At 48.9% G+C, this 20308-nt stretch overlaps 1 protein-coding gene and 1 long non-coding RNA gene across 2 annotated transcripts in view; one reads left to right on the top strand and one right to left on the bottom strand.

Moving 5' to 3' along the window:
- The window catches only part of LOC309541781, a 575734-nt gene that overhangs the window by 457710 nt on the left and 97716 nt on the right, over positions 1 to 20308 (top strand). The gene's annotated exons all lie outside the window — the stretch shown is intronic.
- The window catches only part of LOC309542333 (V-type proton ATPase subunit S1-like), a 62695-nt gene that overhangs the window by 30102 nt on the left and 12285 nt on the right, over positions 1 to 20308 (bottom strand). The window contains exons 2-6 of the mRNA XM_082241065.1: positions 19394 to 19523; positions 19217 to 19285; positions 16256 to 16449; positions 9077 to 9105; positions 1490 to 1575 (exon numbers count right to left, since the gene is read on the bottom strand). Of these exons, the coding sequence (XP_082097191.1) occupies positions 1490 to 1575; positions 9077 to 9105; positions 16256 to 16449; positions 19217 to 19285; positions 19394 to 19523 (508 nt within the window). The remainder of the gene's footprint in view (positions 1 to 1489; positions 1576 to 9076; positions 9106 to 16255; positions 16450 to 19216; positions 19286 to 19393; positions 19524 to 20308) is intronic.

The raw sequence follows: 20308 nt of genomic DNA, 5'->3' as shown, positions 1-20308 counted from the left end.
ACTGGGGAAAATATCACCAGCAGCAGATATATGCCTGCAGAAATCTTTGCAGTATATGCAAAGAGCCTACAGAGAGTCACTTCACCAGCTCTCCATGATGTTACTCTGTTACTCTGGAATTAATCCATTATCTTTGACCCATGAATCAGACTAATCATGCCCATCTTGACCTCAGCTGCACATAAAATTTGTGAGGTTAACTGATGTGATGCTCAGTAAAGATCACTTAACCAAAGACTCGAAGTTTAAGTTTGCGTTTCCAATTGTTCAGGCACTGAACAACGCCTTTATCGGAAAGGGAAATAAAATATGTACATCAATAATGGATTATGAATGAAAGTTCTGGTTTCTGTCCATTACAGTATCCCTTAAATTAAATTAAGGACCACAAACCTTTTTTGAGAGAGTTCTGCTAAGAACCTGCTAGGTCTCTGAAACCAGATACTGTGTGTTACTTTGGATTATCCATTGCAGGTTTTGAAGTTCACCAACCTGATGGACTCCAAAGTTTTGTTGGACTCCAAATCCCATCATCCTTGACCCCTGGCCATGTTGGCTAGGGCTGATAGGAGTTGTAATCCAACATTTGGAGGGCAGTGGGTTGGAGAATGCTGCTGTATACAAATTGTTAATTCACTCGAGTGTGTATCCTTATGTAGAAAAACAAAACAGCACCATCCATGTACAAAATGGAGGTATCAGCAGGCTTTGGGAAACCTTCAGGTTTGCAGAAAGACAAGTGAAAAACAAGGGGTGAGAGAAAGTTGCTAAATCCATGAATTCTGCATATTATAATGAGCACAGGAAGCTCTGCAGGATCAGGGCCCAGCCCAAGGCTGAGGGATCTTTGGTCCTCCGAGTGTTGTTGAACTTTACTTCTCATCATCATCAGTGGTAAAGAAGGATGGGAGTTGTGATCCAACAATATTTGGAGGCTATCCATCAGGGAGCCCAGCCTTGGCCTAACCAATTCACTTCATAAAATGTCGCATTACAATATGGCGATAAGTGAATGGTTGTCTCCACAATATTTAAATGAACAAGCAGCTTCTGTTTCCACACAGCTGTGTGCGCACATTAGAAGCCATCTGTTTTTCTGTCTGAGAGCACTCCAGGGGCCAATAACCCTACCAGTGTAAAAACATAACCCATCTTATTTCATTTTTCTTACCAAATCTTGTGTCTTGTTTGAAGTTATGACGTGGGGACTGTCCCTTCACCCAAAATATAACAGTTGCCTAATCCTTATGACAGAACATTAGTGCTATATTTAAAGTGTTCATCGTTGTTAGTAACATTCATATTCTAAGTTTCTTGCTAGAAGCCTTGGTTGCTTTGACTTTAAGCACAGAGTCGCACCCCATTTGCTGAGCAAAATAATATACAAGCAAATATAACACTCTTGTGAAATGGGGAAAATCAAACACTATATCTGCTAATTTGCCACATGCCAAACATTTGAGGACTCTAGGCTCTGGAAAGTACTCACCTTTGAAGGTCGCCTTGCTGTATAAATGGCCACAGACTCAATTCCTTGTTGCTGCAAAGACTTAGTATACTCTCCAATTATTTTGTCTGTAGACATAAAATTTATTATAACTGCTTAACAATGTCATTAAGTTCACCCAAAATTGCTACGATATCTTGGAATGCAACAATTCTCAGGCAGTAAAGATGTGTCCGTGCTCATTTATATTGAAATATTAACCGTTAAACAATGTACTTGACAAATTACAAAAGCAAAGTAAGACATCTAAGTTTCCCCGATCAAAGCAATGTTTCAGAAAAGGTCCAGAGGTTTAGTGACTATTGAAAGTGATTAAAAAAGTAAGTTGAAGTGAGGGAAAGATTAGATTAAGTAGGCAGACCACCAGCACTGCCCAAATACTATTCAGGCAGCTCAGTTATTTGCTAAGATATGAATTTGGTTGATATGTGAACTTTGGTTGACATGTGAAAATTCCTTTACAATAAGAGATCTGTATTCCTCCATATGGTGTCCTCCATATGTTGTTGGTCTACAACTTCTGACATCACTGACCATTGACCATGAATTCGGGGAAACTGTGATGTTTCATGCCTTGAGTTCTATGATGGAGATATTGCTGTACTAATTAATTAAATAAAAGTACAATTGCTTATTATTGAACTCAACTGGCCAATGACCCCAAGAAGAACTTAGTGGATTTTTATAAGAACCATGGTATCCAAGGACACATCATAGCTGTCAACTTTTGCCTTTTCTTGCAAGGAATCCTATTCGGAATAAGGGAATTTCCCTTTTAAAAAGGGAAACGTTGACAGCTATGGGACACTGTCAGGGGTTCAGGAGCAGAGGCACAGGAAAGGGAGGAAACAGAGAGCGAGGGGGAGGAATCCGAAGGAAATATGAGCGATGACAGCGGCCCGAGATCTCTGAGTCTTTCCAGTGAATCGGAAGATTCACAGAAGGGGGCGCCAGTGGTCAGAGCAAGGGGGGCGCCTAGGGGGACACCCCAGGAAGAAGGGACCAGAGGGGACTCAGAGAGCAGCAGTTGGAAATCGGGGCCAGCTTCCCCACCAGAGCACAGTAGGGAGGAGGGGTCCCAGGTATCGGGATCAGAAGGCTCGCCGCAAGCGGGAGGGCATGAGTCAGGATTGGCCACACCCCCATCGGGGAGCGAGGAAACGGTCAAGAGGAAAGTTGAAGGTTGGGCGCGCGCGCCAAGTTCAAATCCACAGGAAGGCGGCACAGTAAGCAGCCTGGATAGGGAGCCAGGTCCTAAAGCCCGCCGCAAGGAGGGAGAAGAGTCCGGGGGGTCAGCGTCAGAAGAGTCCAGGAAGGAAGAGACCACGGGGGGCAGAGGGACCCAGAGGAGGAAGGAAAGACGTAAGAGGTGGAGTAAGGCTAGAGTATTAAGTTGGTGTACAGGAGGCGGAGACTCAGACGGAGCTTCGCCGGTCTAGCTTCTAAGATGTGGAGCTGCGCGCTGTGGCTTGAAAATGGAAATTGTAACTCAATAAAGACTTTTGTACAGTGTTGCCGGCTAGCGTGGTCCTCTGTGAGCTGGGACCTGGAAGCAGCTCTGACAGTAAGCTCCGTCTCAACTTTTTGCACCAAAAGTCTCGCAGCGTGAGTGGGCGCAGTGAGGGGTGAAGATTGGTGCTTCACGAGCTCACGAAAGTCGGACGAGATGACTACGGAACAGCAGATAGCAGCCCTGCAAAATGCAGTGACACAACTAAACGCCGAGATACTCGCATCCAGGAAGAGGGAGGAGGAAGCAGCTGCCGCCTACAAGGATCTCCAAGTCAGGTTGGAAGTGCTTACAAAGCAGGGGCAACCGGGACCCAAATCGGAGGGAATTGGGCTGGGGAGAAGAGGAGGCAGTCTTGTATCTCATTTCGATGGGAATTTACAGCAGTACCCCAACTTCCGAGCAGATGTGCAGTTTGTGCTGCAACTGCTGGACAAAGACTTTAGAGATGAGCAAGAGAAGGTGGGGTTTATTCTATCCCATTTGCATGGAGACGCTAAAGCGTGGCTGCGCAATCTGTGGAGAGATAAGGATCCGGCGCTCCGAAGTGCGGATGCCTTCATTAAAGCGATGGATGCGTGTTTTTTATCAAATATAGACGTTGATATCGCCAGAAAAGAGATACATGGGCTGAAACAAGGGAGGGCCAGTGTGAGGCAGTATCATTCCCGCTTTTTTGCACTGGTCAGTGCCCTGGAATGGGACAAAGATTCAGCTCCAGTCAGAGACCTTTTCTGGGAAGGATTGAACAGTGCGGTAAAAGACGAAATTGCGAGGGGGGAGAGACCCCGGAGCACTCAGGAGATCGTGCAGAGGGCGCTGACGATTGGGGTGCGTCTAGAAGAACGCCCATGGAGCAGAGACGAAGGGCGTGGAGGACGCGAGTCGGCAAGAGTGCCTTCCTTCTTTCCCAGGGACGCAGCGCGTGCGCAATCCACGCCTCCGCCAGGAGGAGGAGGGGAACCTATGGAGGTTGGAGGTGCCAGGGCTCAGTCAGCAACCAGAGCCCTAGCACCGGGAGCAGTCAAAGCGAAGCCTCCTAGAGGGAACAGGAAGTGCTACCTCTGTGACAGTCCTCAGCACATGGCGAAAGAGTGTCCCCAGAGACTCCACAAGCACACTGCAGCCTCCGCGACGGTAACAGAAGCAACTCAGCAGAGAGAACCACAGCAGGGAAACGACGGAGTCTGGCTGGAAACAGAGGCACTGGGGCCAAGCCAGACAAGTCAGTGAAGCAGTCCCCAGAGATTTTGCAGCCCACAGACCCCCTCCCGCCCAAACCAGTTGTGCAGCTCACCGCATCGCTCCAGCTACCCAATGGACTCACGATGGAACTGCCAATTACCATTGACTCGGGCAGCAACGCGGACTTTATAGGGCAGGATTTCATCGAGCGGCACAATATAACGCTACTGCCAGCCACGCTGCCCCTGAAGGTTGTCACGGTGGATGGCAGGGAATTGCTAGGGGGGCAGGTGGTGAAGCAAACACCACCGATGGTGATGGGAATTGGAAATCACAGGGAAGTCATCAGCTTTAATGTCACCCAACTGTCGGACACGCCTGTAGTATTGGGCATGAGTTGGCTGGACAGGCACAGTCCAACGCTGACGTGGTACCAGCAGCAACTAACCTTCGGCTCCTCTTACTGTGCAGAACACTGCATCCTGCCCAGTCCGGAGGGGGAGGAAGAGGACACACGGCTGCAATTAGGCACGCTGCAAGCAGTGCCCCACAAGTACGCAGAATTTTTGGAGGTTTTCTGCGAGAAGGAGGCGGACAGGCTGCCTCCCCACAGGCCCTATAACTGCAAGATTGACCTCCTGCCAGGGGCGACGCTGCCGACAGGGAAACTGTATTCCATGTCTGAAGATGAGCTACAGGAACTCAGGGAGTTCATAGATCATAATTTGGAGCGCGGGTTCATCCGCGAGTCCAAGGCAGTGGGGGGCAGTCCCGTATTCTTTGTGAAGAAAAAGGACACGCCCCAAAAAAGACTTGTGGTGGACTATCGCAATTTAAACTCGAAAACCAAGCCCACGGCTTTCCCCATGCCCAAGATCGACGACCTCCTCGCGACGGTGCGCAAGGGACGCGTGTTCACCAAGTTGGACCTGCGAGGGGCGTACAACCTTATTCGCATACGGGAGGGCGACGAGTGGAAGACGGCCATGTTCACGCCCCTGGGCACCTACGAATACAGAGTTATGCCGTTTGGATTACAAAATGGCTCCCACTGTTTTCAAGCTTTCATGCATCACGTGTTAGCGGGTCTCCTCTACAAGAAGTGTGTCTGCTTCCTGGACGACATCCTGATATTTTCAGAATCGCAGCAGGCTCACGACAGAGACGTCAAGGAAGTTCTGCAACGACTACAGGAGCATAGACTGTACGCCAAGCTGGAGAAGTGCCAGTTCGACATGACGGAGGTGGATTTCCGGGGCTACAAATTGTCAGACAAGGGGCTCGCCATGGACAGCGCCAAGGTTCGCGCAGTGTTGGACTGGAAGAGCCCGCGCAACCGGAAGGAGGTCCAGCGGTTTGTCGGCTTTGCTAACTTCTATCACAAGTTCATCAAGGGGTTCGCGATGCAGACGGCGGCCATTACCGACACGCTCAGCTCCAAGAAGAAGAAGTTCATCTGGACGGAGCAGGCGGAGCAGTCCTTTCAGAAACTCAAGCGTCTCTTCTCGTCCGAAGAGCAGCTACTGCATGTAAATCCCAGCAAACCGATGAGGGTTGAAACAGACGCCTCAGACAGGGCCGTGGGAGCAGTCCTGTTGCAGCAAGACCCGCAGGGGGATTGGAGGCCGTGCGCCTTCTACTCCAGGAAGCTCAGCAAGTCGGAGCAGAACTACACCATCTGGGACAGGGAGTTGCTCGCCATTCATGCAGCATTCAAGGCGTGGAGGCACTTCCTGATCGGAGCCAAGCACACAATGCAGGTCCGCACGGACCATAAGAATCTGGAGTACTGGCGCACGGCGAGGTTCCTGAACCAGAGGCACATACGTTGGGCGGAGTTCTTTGCGGACTTCGACTTCAGGATAGAGTACGTCCCTGGTGACAACAACGTCATGGCGGATGCACTGTCCAGGAAGCCGCAATACCTCGAGGAGGCGACGCCAGCGGCGGCCAAGCACATTTTCGCACCAGAAGCGTGGGCGTGCGCTTCGGCAACCGTGGACCTGGATGCTGTACGTCGCGCGCTGCAAGAAGACTCCTTCGCACGAGCGAAAATGGAGGAGGTGCGCAGAGGCAAGGCGAAGAGCGATGAGTTCCAGGTGCACGAAGGGTTGCTCATCCGCAAAGGGGCCCTCTACGTGCTGGGAGACGAACTCCGCGCTAAGGTGCTGCAGCAGTTGCACGACGCACCCACCGCCGGGCACTTTGGCACAGAGAAGACGATTGAATTAGTCGCGAGAGACTTCTGGTGGCCCAAGATGCGGGGGGAAGTCGCGGACTACGTTGCGAGGTGCGACACCTGCCAGAGGGCTAAGCCAGTGCATAAACCGCCGGCGGGACTGCTGGAACCGCTGCAAACTCCGCTCGAACCGTGGGAGAGGGTGGCCCTGGATTTTGTCACGGATCTGCCCAGCTCGAGGGGCAAGACAGCAGTGCTAGTGGTAGTGGACTTGTTAACCAAAATGGCACATTTCATTCCGTGTGCGAAGGTGGCCACAGCGGAACAGACCGCCAAACTGTTCATAGATCACGTGTTCAAGGTTCACGGTCTGCCACGGTCTATACTGTCTGACCGGGGGCGACAGTTCATCTCGAACTTCTGGCAGAAGCTGATGGGCATCCTGAACGTCAAGATCAACCTAGCGTCGGCGAGACACCCGCAGACCAACGGACAAGCGGAGCGGGTCAACGCCATCATGCAGCAGTACCTGAGATGTTACGCAAATCAGCAGCCTGCAACGTGGGTGGACTACCTGCCACTCGCCGAGTTCGCCTACAACAACACGAAGCACGTGTCCACGGGAGTGACGCCGTTCTTCGCCAACAATGGGAGGCATCCCAGAACCTTCCCGGGATTAGAGAGGGTAGGGGAGGGGGAGCCAAAGGCAGCGGACGCATTCACGTCAGAGTTGCAGGAGGTCCACGAACAGCTTCGAAGGCAGTTAGAGCTAGCTAAGCATGCATACAAACTGCAGGCTGACAGACACAGGAGGGTTGGGGAAGAAATACAGGTGGGAGACTGGGTTTGGTTGGCAGCCCAGGCAGTGCCGGCCAGATCGTTAGCGAAAAAGAAGCTCGGGCATAAGCAGCTAGGGCCCTACCAAGTCGAGGCACAGGTCAATCCGGTGGCTTTCCGGCCGACACTTCCGGAGGGATCCAGGATGCATCCGGTATTCCATAGATCAGTGCTCACTCCCTACAAGGCACCTCACAGATTTCAGGAGCCAGGGACGGCACCGAGCCTGCTCGGGGAGAGTGCCACGCAGGGGGGGGTCGCCAGAGGGGGAGCCCGTCAATGAGGTCACAGAGATTTTAGACTCAAGATGGGGGGAAGAGGGGGTAGAATACCTTCTCGCCAGAGAGGGCACCCCAGCCAGTGCCAACAGCTGGGTGCCGGGCTACGCTTTGGAGGAACCTCTGCTCAAAGACGAGTTTCATGCCCTCTTCCCGCACAGGCCCATGCCAGCCGAGTTTTTCGACGACTGGCTTTTCACGCCCACGCTTTCAGCCAGCACGTTCCTGGGGTTCGACTCGGACGAGGAACCGACACTGGACACACGTTCCCCGGAGGGGTCACCCTCAGGATCTGCCTCAGAACCCTCGTATTGGTGGGATGATCGACCAGAGGAGCAGTGGCGCAGGAAGTGGCTGGAGGGTCCCAGGCGAGCACCGTACCCAGAAGAGACTGAGGGGGAGACGGACATGGACGTGTTCGGGGAGGACCTTGGGTTCGAGCACGGCGGCACAGAGATGGAAGCAGAGGAGATCGACGCCGGCGAGTGCAAGGAGGAAGAGCCGGACTTATCCAGTTGGATGCACGCCACGGGAAACGAACTGTATCTGGCACTCACCCCCATAACAATGGAGCACCCAGCACCCACACCTGAAGGAGGGGAGGGGGGAAGGGGGGGCTTCGAGGGGGGTGGATGTCAGGGGTTCAGGAGCAGAGGCACAGGAAAGGGAGGAAACAGAGAGCGAGGGGGAGGAATCCGAAGGAAATATGAGCGATGACAGCGGCCCGAGATCTCTGAGTCTTTCCAGTAAATCGGAAGATTCACAGAAGGGGGCGCCAGTGGTCAGAGCAAGGGGGGCACCTAGGGAGACACCCCAGGAAGAAGGGACCAGAGGGGACTCAGAGAGCAGCAGTTGGAAATCGGGGCCAGCTTCCCCACCAGAGCACAGTAGGGAGGAGGGGTCCCAGGTATCGGGATCAGAAGGCTCGCCGCAAGCGGGAGGGCATGAGTCAGGATTGGCCACACCCCCATCAGGGAGCGAGGAAACGGTCAAGAGGAAAGTTGAAGGTTGGGCGCGCGCGCCAAGTTCAAATCCACAGGAAGGCGGCACAGTAAGCAGCCCGGATAGGGAGCCAGGTCCTAAAGCCCGCCGCAAGGAGGGAGAAGAGTCCGGGGGGTCAGCGTCAGAAGAGTCCAGGAAGGAAGAGGCCACGGGGGGCAGAGGGACCCAGAGGAGGAAGGAAAGACGTAAGAGGTGGAGTAAGGCTAGAGTATTAAGTTGGTGTACAGGAGGCGGAGACTCAGATGGAGCTTCGCCGGTCTAGCTTCTAAGACGTGGAGCTGCGCGCTGTGGCTTGAAAATGGAAATTGTAACTCAATAAAGACTTTTGTACAGTGTTGCCGGCTAGCGTGGTCCTCTGTGAGCTGGGACCTGGAAGCAGCTCTGACAGACACATATCCACAGAGTAGGTGCGGATCACAGTGGATCCACTGCAACTAGATCTCTGTTCACTTTGTACACGTTATTCCTTCTCTAGCAAGGGAATACACATGAAAGCCTATCTCTCCCCCGAATGCTGATTTTTCATGCTTAATTGTTGTTAACAACAACCTGGCTCACTTGTGGATTGTTTCACTTACCATTTTCCAGGAGCTGCTGGTCATTTGTCCTACACGGGAAACATAGAAAGAAAGAAAATGAAAATGTTGGAAGGGGAAGAATACTGACACGCCCTACCACTTGCAGTTGAAGCAACAAGACTACTATGACTTGATTGATAATGAAAACACAGGAAAGAAAAAAAGAACAGCACAGAAATATAACAACCAAACAACTTAGCTCTGGGATTTTTTAAATTTTATTTTAAGGATTTTAGAAGAAGAGTTTGGATTTGATATCCCGCTTTATCACTACCCGAAGGAGTCTCAAAGCGGCTAACATGCTCCTTTCCCTTCCTCCCCCACAACAAACACTCTGTGAGGTGAGCGGGGCTGAGAGACTTCAGAGAAGTGTGACTGGCCCAAGGTCACCCAGCAGCTGCATGTGGAGGGGTGGGGAAGCGAACCCAGTTCACCAGATTATGAGTCTACCGCTCTTAACCACTACACCACACTGACTCTTTAGCTTTGCTAGACAGGGCATGTTCCAAACTGAATCATTCAGGGGACTCAGTAAGGGAACAGTATTCCAGAAAGGGGGGGGGAGCCTGCAAAATCAGATCACATATAGAATGCAAGGATAACTCCAGAGCTGGAAATCTAATCTTCAATCAGCAGTTTAATTTAATTCCGAAAGATGCCAGTTGTCCTGGGTAGAGATTGCAAAATGGAGAATACAAAATGGGAATTGGACAGTGGCATGAGATAAAGGGTTAATGACCCCTGCCCCCCAACATCAGGGTCCCAAGGCTATGTAGTGAGGGGAGGGGGTTATCCAGATTGGGACCATGGCATTGGGAAGAGCGGCTAACCTTTTCCCTCATGCCACATTGTGACATAGAAGAGCTATGAAAGGCATGCTCCTCAACTGTCGCACTTTGACATCCTGGAATTACAGAAGCCAGGATGGCTTCTGATTGGATGCTGGGATGTCTTCTTTTGTCTCCTGTTAAAGCACAGCTCTCCAAGATGCCTGTTTTGGGGTCTGGAGCGTGCTCTCACACAAGTCACCTGGCTCCCGCGAGAAAGCCATTTCCGACATGGGAGGAGAGGGGGTTGCGGGCAGAAATCCTCCCACATCCCTCGCGGGGGCTGGCCTTTGCCCCCGTGAGATTAGGGAATCCCCGGGTGGGGCGGCAACCTGGCCCGCCAATCAGCGGACCGGGGAGGTGTGGCCTAGCCTATTTAAGGCTGGGCATGCCCGGGGACTGCTCTCTTTGCCCCCGTTCCAGCTGAGCGGTTTTTTCCCAACCCACCCACCCCTTAGGTTTTAGGTAGCTCTGACCTTGCTATGGACTTTGGTTGGTCGCCGCAAGGGGCCCGGTAGGAATTTTTCCAAGTTGGCACTCTTCAAGCCTTTTGGTTTTTTCGCCTACCTCATAGCAAACGTCACAACTTTCTTGGTTTTGGCGGTTAGGCATTGGCTGGGGTCTATTGTTATGCAAATAAAGGGGGGAAGGAAACGCCATCACCTTCCCCAAAAGAAAAGGGTAGTCTGGTAGAGGACTCCGGGGAGCGTTGCCTTGTCCGAAACCTAGGGAGGTAAGGGCCTCCGGCACGCCCCAGAGCGGTGACACCCGTTGGGATCCTAGTTGGCGTACTTCAACAGGACTCCCACGGCTTGTGGACAACCCTTCCCGGTCCCCATGCCGGGTAGTCAATAGGAGCCAATGCCTAAGGCCAATGCCTTCCAATTCTGTAATCAATAAAGTTGTGGCCTTTTATGCCCATTAACCTTAATTACTTTGTCCAGTGTCTTCATTGCACATGGGGGAGGGGACTTGCCACGCAACTCAGCCCCGAAATGTGAGCAATTGAGGGAGGTGCGTTCTCAAAAAATCACAACTTACACAGGAGCACGGCCCCCAAAAAGGCACATCCTGATTTTCCTTTGTTTTATGTTTGGTTGGAGGGTATGGAAAGGGATAACCAAAAATGGCAATTTTGGCAACATATGGCTTCCCTTTTTTGCATATGTTAATAAGGGGGGAGGATCTTTTTCTCCCCCCTTATCTCAATAAAGCCTATGGAGAGGATATGTACATTAATAACTCTTATGGATAACATATTGTAGAAACAGTTGTACAACCCATCAATTACATAAACTGGATGTAAATTTTTATACCAGCTTTCTTGTTTTTGATGAAATGGTTGCCTTGCAATTTTTGTTTTATTGTTTAAAAATTTAATAAAACTTTCCATGGGGAAAAACAATGAATGTGTTGTGTTTAGGCTGGCCCCTTAAAACTTAGATTTGTTATTAACAATGATTGCCTTCCTAAGAGATCTAATGTTTTCAGAGTAATTTGCTGTTGAGTAAGGAAAAGCTGATTAAAAAACAAATCCAACGATGGGTAAACTGACAGAAGAACAAGCTGGCATTGGATAAGACAGATAATCAGATCCTTGTCAGACTCAATAATTTATGCCTCCACTGAATGACTTTACGTAATGTGACTATTGACAACACCTATAGGACAGCCTAGAATGAGAGATCATGTTTGAAGAGCAAGACAGAGATGCAGAAATGTCTGTATTAGATTAACAAGTCCATTGAGGGTAGTCCAACAGAGCCATTCAATGCAATCTAGGTATCTTGCATAATACGTAATTTTAGTTTATCTAGTCCAAGAAAAATAGGGGCCATGAAGTCGCCCTTGAACAGATAGGTGCAGGGGCATAGCAAGGGGGTGCGGTAGGAGCGGTCTGCCCCGGGTGTCACCACTGGGAGGGTGACAAAATGGCCGGCGGCATTCTCCAGTGCCCACAGGCTCTATGTCAGGGCGTGGGCAGGAGCCAGGCCCTGTGACCGGTAGGGCTTCACAGAACTAGGGCTTCCCTAAGTTTGTTCTCAAGAGGCAAGGTGCAGCCGCACAGGTGAGGCCGATTGGTAACTCACAGCACCTGGTGGCAAGAGCTGGGAAGGGATATAAGGTCAGCATTTCCCTTTGGCTCTTTGCCACAGCAATACGCTTCCTGCCTTGCTGTGTTTGGCTCCTTGACTCCTTGCTTCCTGATCCTCAGACCCTTGGCTTCTTGACTTCTGGTTTCCTGATCCTCGGACCTTTGGCTTCTTGACTCCCGGCTCTCTGACCCTTGGCTTCCGGCCTCCTGGCTTCCGGACTCTCGTTCTTGCTCTCACCCCGCCGTCTTGCCCCCAGTCCGGATGTCCTCCGCCAGGACTTTGACCACCTGTAAACCAAACCGTGACACTCTATGCTGTCTGCCCACTGCCTCTTCCCCCCAGCTGTAGGACGGCTAAGGCTCCACGGCATGCCCTGTCCCTATGGGTGCCGCACCCCCATCCCATCCTTATGGGCGCCGTGTGCCCCGTACGTCCCTATGGGCCAAATCCTGCCCATCCTGTCCCTCCCTATGAGAGGAAGCCAGTGTGGTGTAGTGGTTAAGAGCGGTAGACTCATAATCTGGGGAACCGGGTTTGCGTCTCTGCTCCTTCACATGCAGCTGCTGGGTGACCTTGGGCCAGTCACACTTCTCTGAAGTCTCTCAGCCCCACTCACCTCACAGACTGTTTGTTGTGGGGCAGGAAGGGAAAGGAGAATGTTAGCCGCTTTGAGACTCCTTAGGGTAGTGATAAAGCGGGATATCAAATCCAAAACCATCATCCTCCTCCTCCTCCTTCTTCGGGTGCCATGCGCCCCATTCTTATGGGCAGTTCACACCGCCCCAGGTGCCTGAGAGCCTTCCTCCACCGCTGGGTAGGTGTGCTGTTGATTAGTAACCTCAAGGCCCCTGCTGCTCTCCTGTATTATAGTTCTCTACCATTAAACCATATTTGGACTTTAGATCGAGGACTGAACTTCCCAACAACTCTTGCAATGGAAATGCTGTCTTCTGTAAAGGGGAGTCTGGCGCCGACATGCCCCCACATGTGCCACCGAAACTACCCAAGTTGTTCAGAAAGGGACAATGCAATTATCCCCAAGCATACCTCCCAAACTAGCCAGGTCTAGCCAAGCTGCTTGGGGGAGCAAAACTGCCAAACTTTAGCCAAGTTGACCTCATGCTAAAGATGCAATAAATTGCCACCTGGTTCTCTCAAGTTGTGCCGCCTTTTCTGGGAGCCAGAGGTGAGGATCCTGTGCTGTGCGCTCACAGGATGTTGTTGAATTCCAGCACGCATGTTAGATACACATGTGTCTCTGGAGGAAACTGGCTGTATGGTATATGTGTGTCGTGTGCATTGGGATATGCTAGAGGGCAATACCTGTGGAATTGCTTGCATAGGTGATGTTTTTAAGTGATTGCTTTGCACTGTAAGGTGGTGCATTTGGATAAAAATCACAAGAAACACTCTCAAACCATTCAGAGTTGTGTATATGCGTGCATACATACATGCATGTGTGTGTGAATTCTCAGGGGTCATTCCAAAAAGCCTTCTAAGAAAATGCGAGACATGAAATTGTCTTCTGAATACGGTGCTACATGATAAGGCAATAAATTTACCTGTCAGTTGGAATGCATTCATTTTTCTGTGGTTGTCCCAGAGGATAAAATATTCAGAAGGCAGGTTCACCATATTACTATGAAGGTGAAAAATCGCTCTGTGCTGACTGTTAACATACAACAGATGATGGCGTAAGTCAGGTGAATAGAACCTTAGGAGGTTATGGATATTGAAAGAGACACAGCACATCTAAAACATTTTTATTATATCAATATCTTTTTTTCTGTTTACTCAGACGATACTGGATTTCACAGAATTGTTCAGGGTTCCTTTTTTTAAAAAAAAAATCCATTTATCATTTACAAATGTGTCACCTATTTTATTTTTGCCTGTTTCTTGTGTCAGGCAATAGGAGTCAAGATGAATGACTCGCCTCCCAGCTTTATTCAAATGATGCACTTGGAAAATGTAATAATATGGAATGTGTTTGGCATGTTGTTTTTCCTAACATTGTTCCTCAGTGTAAGGGGTTCTTCCCCTTAGGGAAAGGCCCATAGATCAATCATAGCACATAAATTTTGCATGTGGAAGGACTCAGGTTCAATACCCGTCATCTCCAGGAAGCTTGGAAAGATGATTCTCAAAGGTCATGTCCACACCATAAATTCATAACACAGACTGGAGGAGCCTGTGACTCTCTGGAACTTGTTGGACTATGGTTCCCAAAATCCTTGATCAGCTTTCTTCAACTTGTAGTCCAGGTGTTTTGGACTACACCTCTAAACAGCCCCTGGCAGCATGGCCAATGGTCAAGAATGATGGGAGTTGTCTGGCTCAGAGGTCACGCTGGCTGATGGGAGTTGGAAGTTGAAATCAAACTTAACCTGAAGGGCTACAGGTTCTTCACCCCAGGCTATAGAAACCAGAGTGCCTTGGCATTAATTAAAGAAGGGATAACATAGCGTGCGGCAGTCTTGGACTTTTGGAACATCATAGGAGGCAGTATCTGGTGGTCAAAACCTTTCATCATCATAACAGCTACTATTAGTAGTAGTAGTAGTACCCTGCCCATCTGGCTGGGTTGCCACAGACGCTCTGGGCAGCTTCCAACAAAAGAGTAAAAATACATTAAAACATCAATCATTAAAAACTTCCCTAAACAGGGTTGCCTTCATATGTCTTCTGAACATCAGATGGTTGTTAATTTATTTGACATTTGATGGGAGGGCGTTCCACAGGGCTGGCACCACTACCGAGAAGGTCCTCTGCCTTGTTCCCCGTAACTTTGCTTCTCGCAGTGAGGGAACCACAGAAGGCCCTCAGCACTGGACCTCAAGTGTCTGGGTTGAACGATGGGGGTGGAGACACTCCTTCAGGTATACTGGGCTTTTAGATGTCTTCTAAAGGTTGTATAATTACTCATCTCCTTGACATCTGATGGGAGGGTGTTCCACAGGGCGGGTGTCACTACTGAGAAGACTCTCTGCCTGGTTCCCTGTCTTTCTTCTTCTTCTTTGGCAATCACTCATCACCGAGTATGATTGTCTTCCATGAACACAATCTTAACAGTGATTCCATAAGTGACTGTGGAGGCTAATTCTGGATCCACATGTCCTTCCACAGTGGGGACATAGGTTTCCGGGCAGGAGTTGATCACGGTGAGGGTTTGCCAAATGTGCGTTCCTCTTAGCTCATTTCTCCCTTTTGTCCCGAGTTTGAGCATCTTTGAAGTCCATGTCACATTTGGTAAAGGCTGTTCTCCAATTGGAGTGCTCACTTCTGGTTCCCTGTAGCTTCTCTTCTCACCGTGAGGGAACCACCAGAAGACCCTCGGAGCTGGATCTCAGCATCCGGGCTGAATAATAGGGGGTGGAGATGCTGTATCTATGAGCTGTATCCAATGAAAGTCCTACACAGAAAACGCCTCTAGATGTGACTAACTTAGTTTCATTCATTTCAGTGAGTCTTCTACATGTATGATTCTTACATAAGGCCTGAGTAAAAAGCCACAATAGTTTTGTACATGCATGCAAGAGTGTTGTGAACTCCCTGAGATTTCTGGATGAAGGGTGGTGTGGGGATGGCGGGTGCAGCATGGGGGCACACCCCCACCTGAGCATAAGACATGCCACAGCGTGTCTAGCCGCCATGCCCAGTCTCTGACCTTTGCCTCCCTCGCAGGAAGCTTTGCTTAATGTTCCACTTGGCTGCAGCATGACGAGTGAAGAAGAAGAAGAAGAAGAAGAAGAAGAAGAAGAAGAAGAAGAAGAAGGGTTTCTCCTTTCCCTCCCTCCCCCACAACAAACACTCTGTGAGGTGAGTGGGGCTGAGAGACTTCACAGAAGTGTGACTGGTCCAAGGTCACCCAGCAGGTGCATGTGGAGGAGCGGGGAAGCGAACCTGGTTCCCCAGATCACCAGATTACGAGTCTACCGCTCTTAACCACTACACCACACTGGCTGAAGCAGCCGTTATAAAGTATCAGGGGAACATTTGGGGGAAGCACCTGGTTTGACATGTAAATTGCTAATGCTGGAAATGTGCCTTGCTGGAAATTTGTTAAGTTCAGGGTGGTTTCACTACCGTTTCCAACTGCTGATTTCTGCTAATAAAAAGAGGCTCTGCAAAGCTAGCCGGCAGCTTGCTTGCTTGTTTGCTCCTGCACAGCTCACATGCATCCAACTCCTTATTTCTACAGGTGGTATACAAATTTAATAAATAATAATAATAATAGCCTTTACGGCACCTCATACCTGCTGGTCAGTGGTAGCTTTATCACAAACACATTGGGTTTGGATCCATTAACCATCAGCTGGGATGTTTCTTTGCCGTCTACATTTACCAAGGCCCAGTTCAGTGTTTCTTGGAGGTACCCTGAAAGGTGACTCACGGCATGGCAGTCCACAGCTGGCAAGACTAAAGAAGATGATGAAGTCCTCAGAAGTTCCTGTAGCAAGCACAAAGCACAGTTAATTATGAATTGGATGATTAAAGCAGGAATGATTGCTTTCTTTTTCTTTTTTACTCTGATAGGCTTGATTACAGTCTTTTAGAGCCTCCATTATGCAAAATAAACTCTGTTATCCTCAACAAGAATTTGACATGCAATTTCATTATATAAACAACCCGATAATCATCATCATCATCAAGCTGTACAAAAAAAAATGTTGAAGTGTTCACAATTTTCTGAATGTTTTTATTTGGGGGGAGGTTAATTAATCTCTGTGTGTACATGTGAAAATTGGCTGTTTTGCAAGCAGTTTATAGGTTGATGAAAAAGTCAACCTTGTGTTTAAAATATTGTGTGTGTGTGTGTGTGTGTGTGTGAGAGAGACAGAGAGAGAGAGAGAGAGAGAACTACAAATGGTCCTGTCCTATGATGTGGCATACTAGCAGTTTTAAGGAAGCCTCACAAAGCCACTTCCGAGCTGGAGGGCTCCACGCCCTCCCCACGTGTGCGGGGGCTGAATCACAGCCCCCGCGAGACTGGGGGAATCCTCGGACGCGTCATCTCCCTGGCCAGCCAATCGTCCTGGGCTATTTAGGGCTGGCGCAGCCGAGGATTTCCCTCTCTTCTTCGCTCCAGCTGCTCCGGTTTCCCACCCCGCCCACCCTTAGGTTTGGCTCTTTGACCTTGATATGGACTTCGGTTGGTTGCCATCAAGGGGCCTGGTAGGAATTTTTTCCACTTGGCAAATTGGCACCAGCCATTTGGTTTTTCACCTACCTCGTAGCAAATTGTCACAACTTCCTTGGCAATGGCGGTTAGGCATTGGTAAGGGTATTGTTATGCAGATGGGGGGAGGAAGCGCCATCACCTTCCCCCACATTGAAGGGTAGTCCGGTAAAGGATTCCGGGGGGTGTTGCCCTGTCCGAAGCCTATGGAGGTGTGGGCCTAAGGCATGCCTCCGAGCAGTGACCCTGAGGGAGCTCCTAGTTGATGTACATCAGCAGGACTCCCCCTGCTGGCGGTTAACCCATGCCGGTCTTCAAGCAATCAGGCTGAAGCCGGTTAGTCGATAGAACCAATGCCTAAGCCAATACTGCTCAATTCCTGCAATCAATAAAGTTGTGGCCTTTTTTTGCCCATTAACCTTAAATGCTGTGGCTTGTGTCTTTATTTTCCAAGGGGAGAGGCGGGTACTCGCCACGCAATTCTCTCATGATGATTATTACAGTCGCCAGGCAGTGAAGTGACCTGAGGTTCAGGTGATAACACAGATCTCCACATCTCTCTGGACCCGGCCCTAGTTTACTGTATTTAAAGCCTCATGCTTCAAGATGCAATTGCATCCCCAAAATTGCATGCACTTGCAAAATGCACAGACTACTTTTTCCACATTTACTAGGAACACAAGACCTCTGAGACATTTATCACAGCTGATCTTCTTACAGAGGAAGAAGCCAGAATTGCTGAATACAGTGGTGCCTTGCAAGACGAAATTAATTTGTTCCACGAGTTTTGTCGTCTTGCGATTTTTTTCGTCTTGCGAAGCACGGTGTCGGGAAAGTTTTGGAAAAGCTTCAAAAATCACCAAAGTCTTTAAAAACCTCAAAAAAGGCTACCACACCGCGTGCTATGAGTTGCTCCTTGAAGTCAAGTCGCAACTGTATTAACGGTGTTAAGAAAAAGGAAACAAACTTGAAAGACATTTCCGTCTTGCGAAGCAAGCCCATAGGGAAAATCGTCTTGTGAAGCAGCTCAAAAAACAAAAAACCCTTTCGTCTAGCGAGTTTTTTGTCTTGCGAGGCATTCGTCTTGCGAGGTACCACTGTAGCTCACTTGGTAGAGCATGAGACTCTTAATCTCAGAGCCATGGGTTCAATACCCATGTTGGGTGAAAGGTTCTTGCATTGCAGGGCATTGTGGTCCCGTTTAACTCTACAATCCTATGATTCTACAACAGCAAAGTCCTTTCCTTTCTAATCTGCTCCCCACTGTACAACTGATGGCCAGGAGCGGATCCATACATCCCTAAGAAATCTGGCTGTGGCTTGGGGTTCCCCATTCCTGATTATAAGTATTTTAGTTACAGTACATTGTTCATTTCCCAAAACACAGACTCATTAGTACTCTTTGTTAAAAGGAGATCAAAGAGCCATCTGTTTCCTCTCAGGTAATGGCTATGTGAGCATCATCAAATCAATGGATAATTAGCATCACTACATTCCTTAAAGCATTTAGATTGCTTATCATCCAGGTTTGTTTGTTTTTTAACATATGCTCTATTGCTGGAATGAGAATTCTTCTACCAATCATTCATTTAACTCCAGTGGAAACGTAGGTATTCAATTCAGAGTAAATTCATTCATTTCAATGGGTCTACCGTGAGTAAAATTAAGTTGAATACGACCCTTAGTTATCACCTATAATTTAGTTCACAAAATATTCCTCTGAACCTGACATAATCTCCTTAACTGAACCACCCCTCAGAAGCTGAGAAACTCCCACATTGCCAAAGATCCACGCACAGAAAGAAACAGCAAGTCTTGGGTAACTTCAAACACTTTCCTGAAAATTGCAGGTTCCACCTGCAATTTTATTTATTTAAATAAACTTTATAAGTTTATTTTACAACTATTGCTTTCTCGAGCTGGAAAGAGCCTTCAGCCTGTTACCAGAATTGCAATGTCTCTGTCATTCCTTTCAGGCGTCGTTTTGTTTTGCTTTTGAAAACTGCTGAGAGACGCCATATGAGATAGTTATGCTTGCCTGAACATTGCGAAACGGTGTCTCATTTCCAGAGGAGCCGGCGTAACGTGTGAAGTCATCCACACTAAGCTGAAAAACAATAAAAAGATAGCTTAGGTCACTGAGGGGAACATCTCGGCTCATTAGACACAAGCTGCACTCCTCGGCTATGAGACAAGACAAATTGCAGACACCTACCGCATCTTGAAGAAACAAGGCGACATTTCTGGGGTCTGGAGAAGCCAGCGCTTGCTTCAGCAATGCGTGCAGCTCCTGCTTTGAGATAACATGCCCTTCATGTAAAGTGGTTGCCAAGCCTTGGAAGGATCTGAAAGAAATTAATTTTTCAAAGGGCTGTTTACTTTTCAAAAATTTTGCACAGCAGTTTGTACGTGTGTGTGATGTTTGTGAAGTGCGTGTGTATGTATTGCTTTTCGTGAAAGAGAGAGAGCTGCAGATGCTTGCATGTTGATAAATTAGAAAATGGCTTTCTTGCCGCTGCGCCTTCCACTTCTCTACTGAATTCTACACAATAAAAATATTATTTACAACATTTTAGAGATGATGTTTATCACTTTGAGGTATAAAGACTTAAAAATTGAGACCAGTGCCAAGGGTCCCAGTCACAAAATGGCCACCATGAAGTGTGTGGCCTAGCACACAATGTCTGTCACAGGGATAGAGCACAAAATGAGAGAGAGTCATTGGTGCTTGCCACAGCTCCACTACCATGGGAAGTCAGTACTATGTCCTGCGGGCCTTCACAATCACAAAATACTGATGCTGTTGTCACCTATTAACAACAGGGAGCATTTCCTGGTACCAAAGAAAATATACAAGATGGCCAACCATCTTGGACTACTGAAATGCGCTCTACGTGGGGCTACCTTTGAAGGTGACCCGGAAACTACAATTAATCCAGAATGCGGCAGCTAGACTGATGACTGGGAGTGGCCGCCGAGACCACATAACACTGGTCCTGAAAGACCTGCATTGGCTCCCAGTACATTTCCAAGCACAATTCAAAGTGTTGGTGCTGACCTTTAAAGCCCTAAATGGCCTCGGTCCAGTATACCTAAAGGAGCATTTCCACCCTCATTGTTCAGCTCGGAC

Source organism: Podarcis vaucheri (genome assembly GCF_965113315.1).
Source record: "Podarcis vaucheri genome assembly, chromosome: 10".
NCBI lineage: Eukaryota > Metazoa > Chordata > Lepidosauria > Squamata > Lacertidae > Podarcis > Podarcis vaucheri.
Note: the sequence above shows the minus strand (reverse complement) of the source record. Positions and strands in the feature narration are given on the sequence as shown.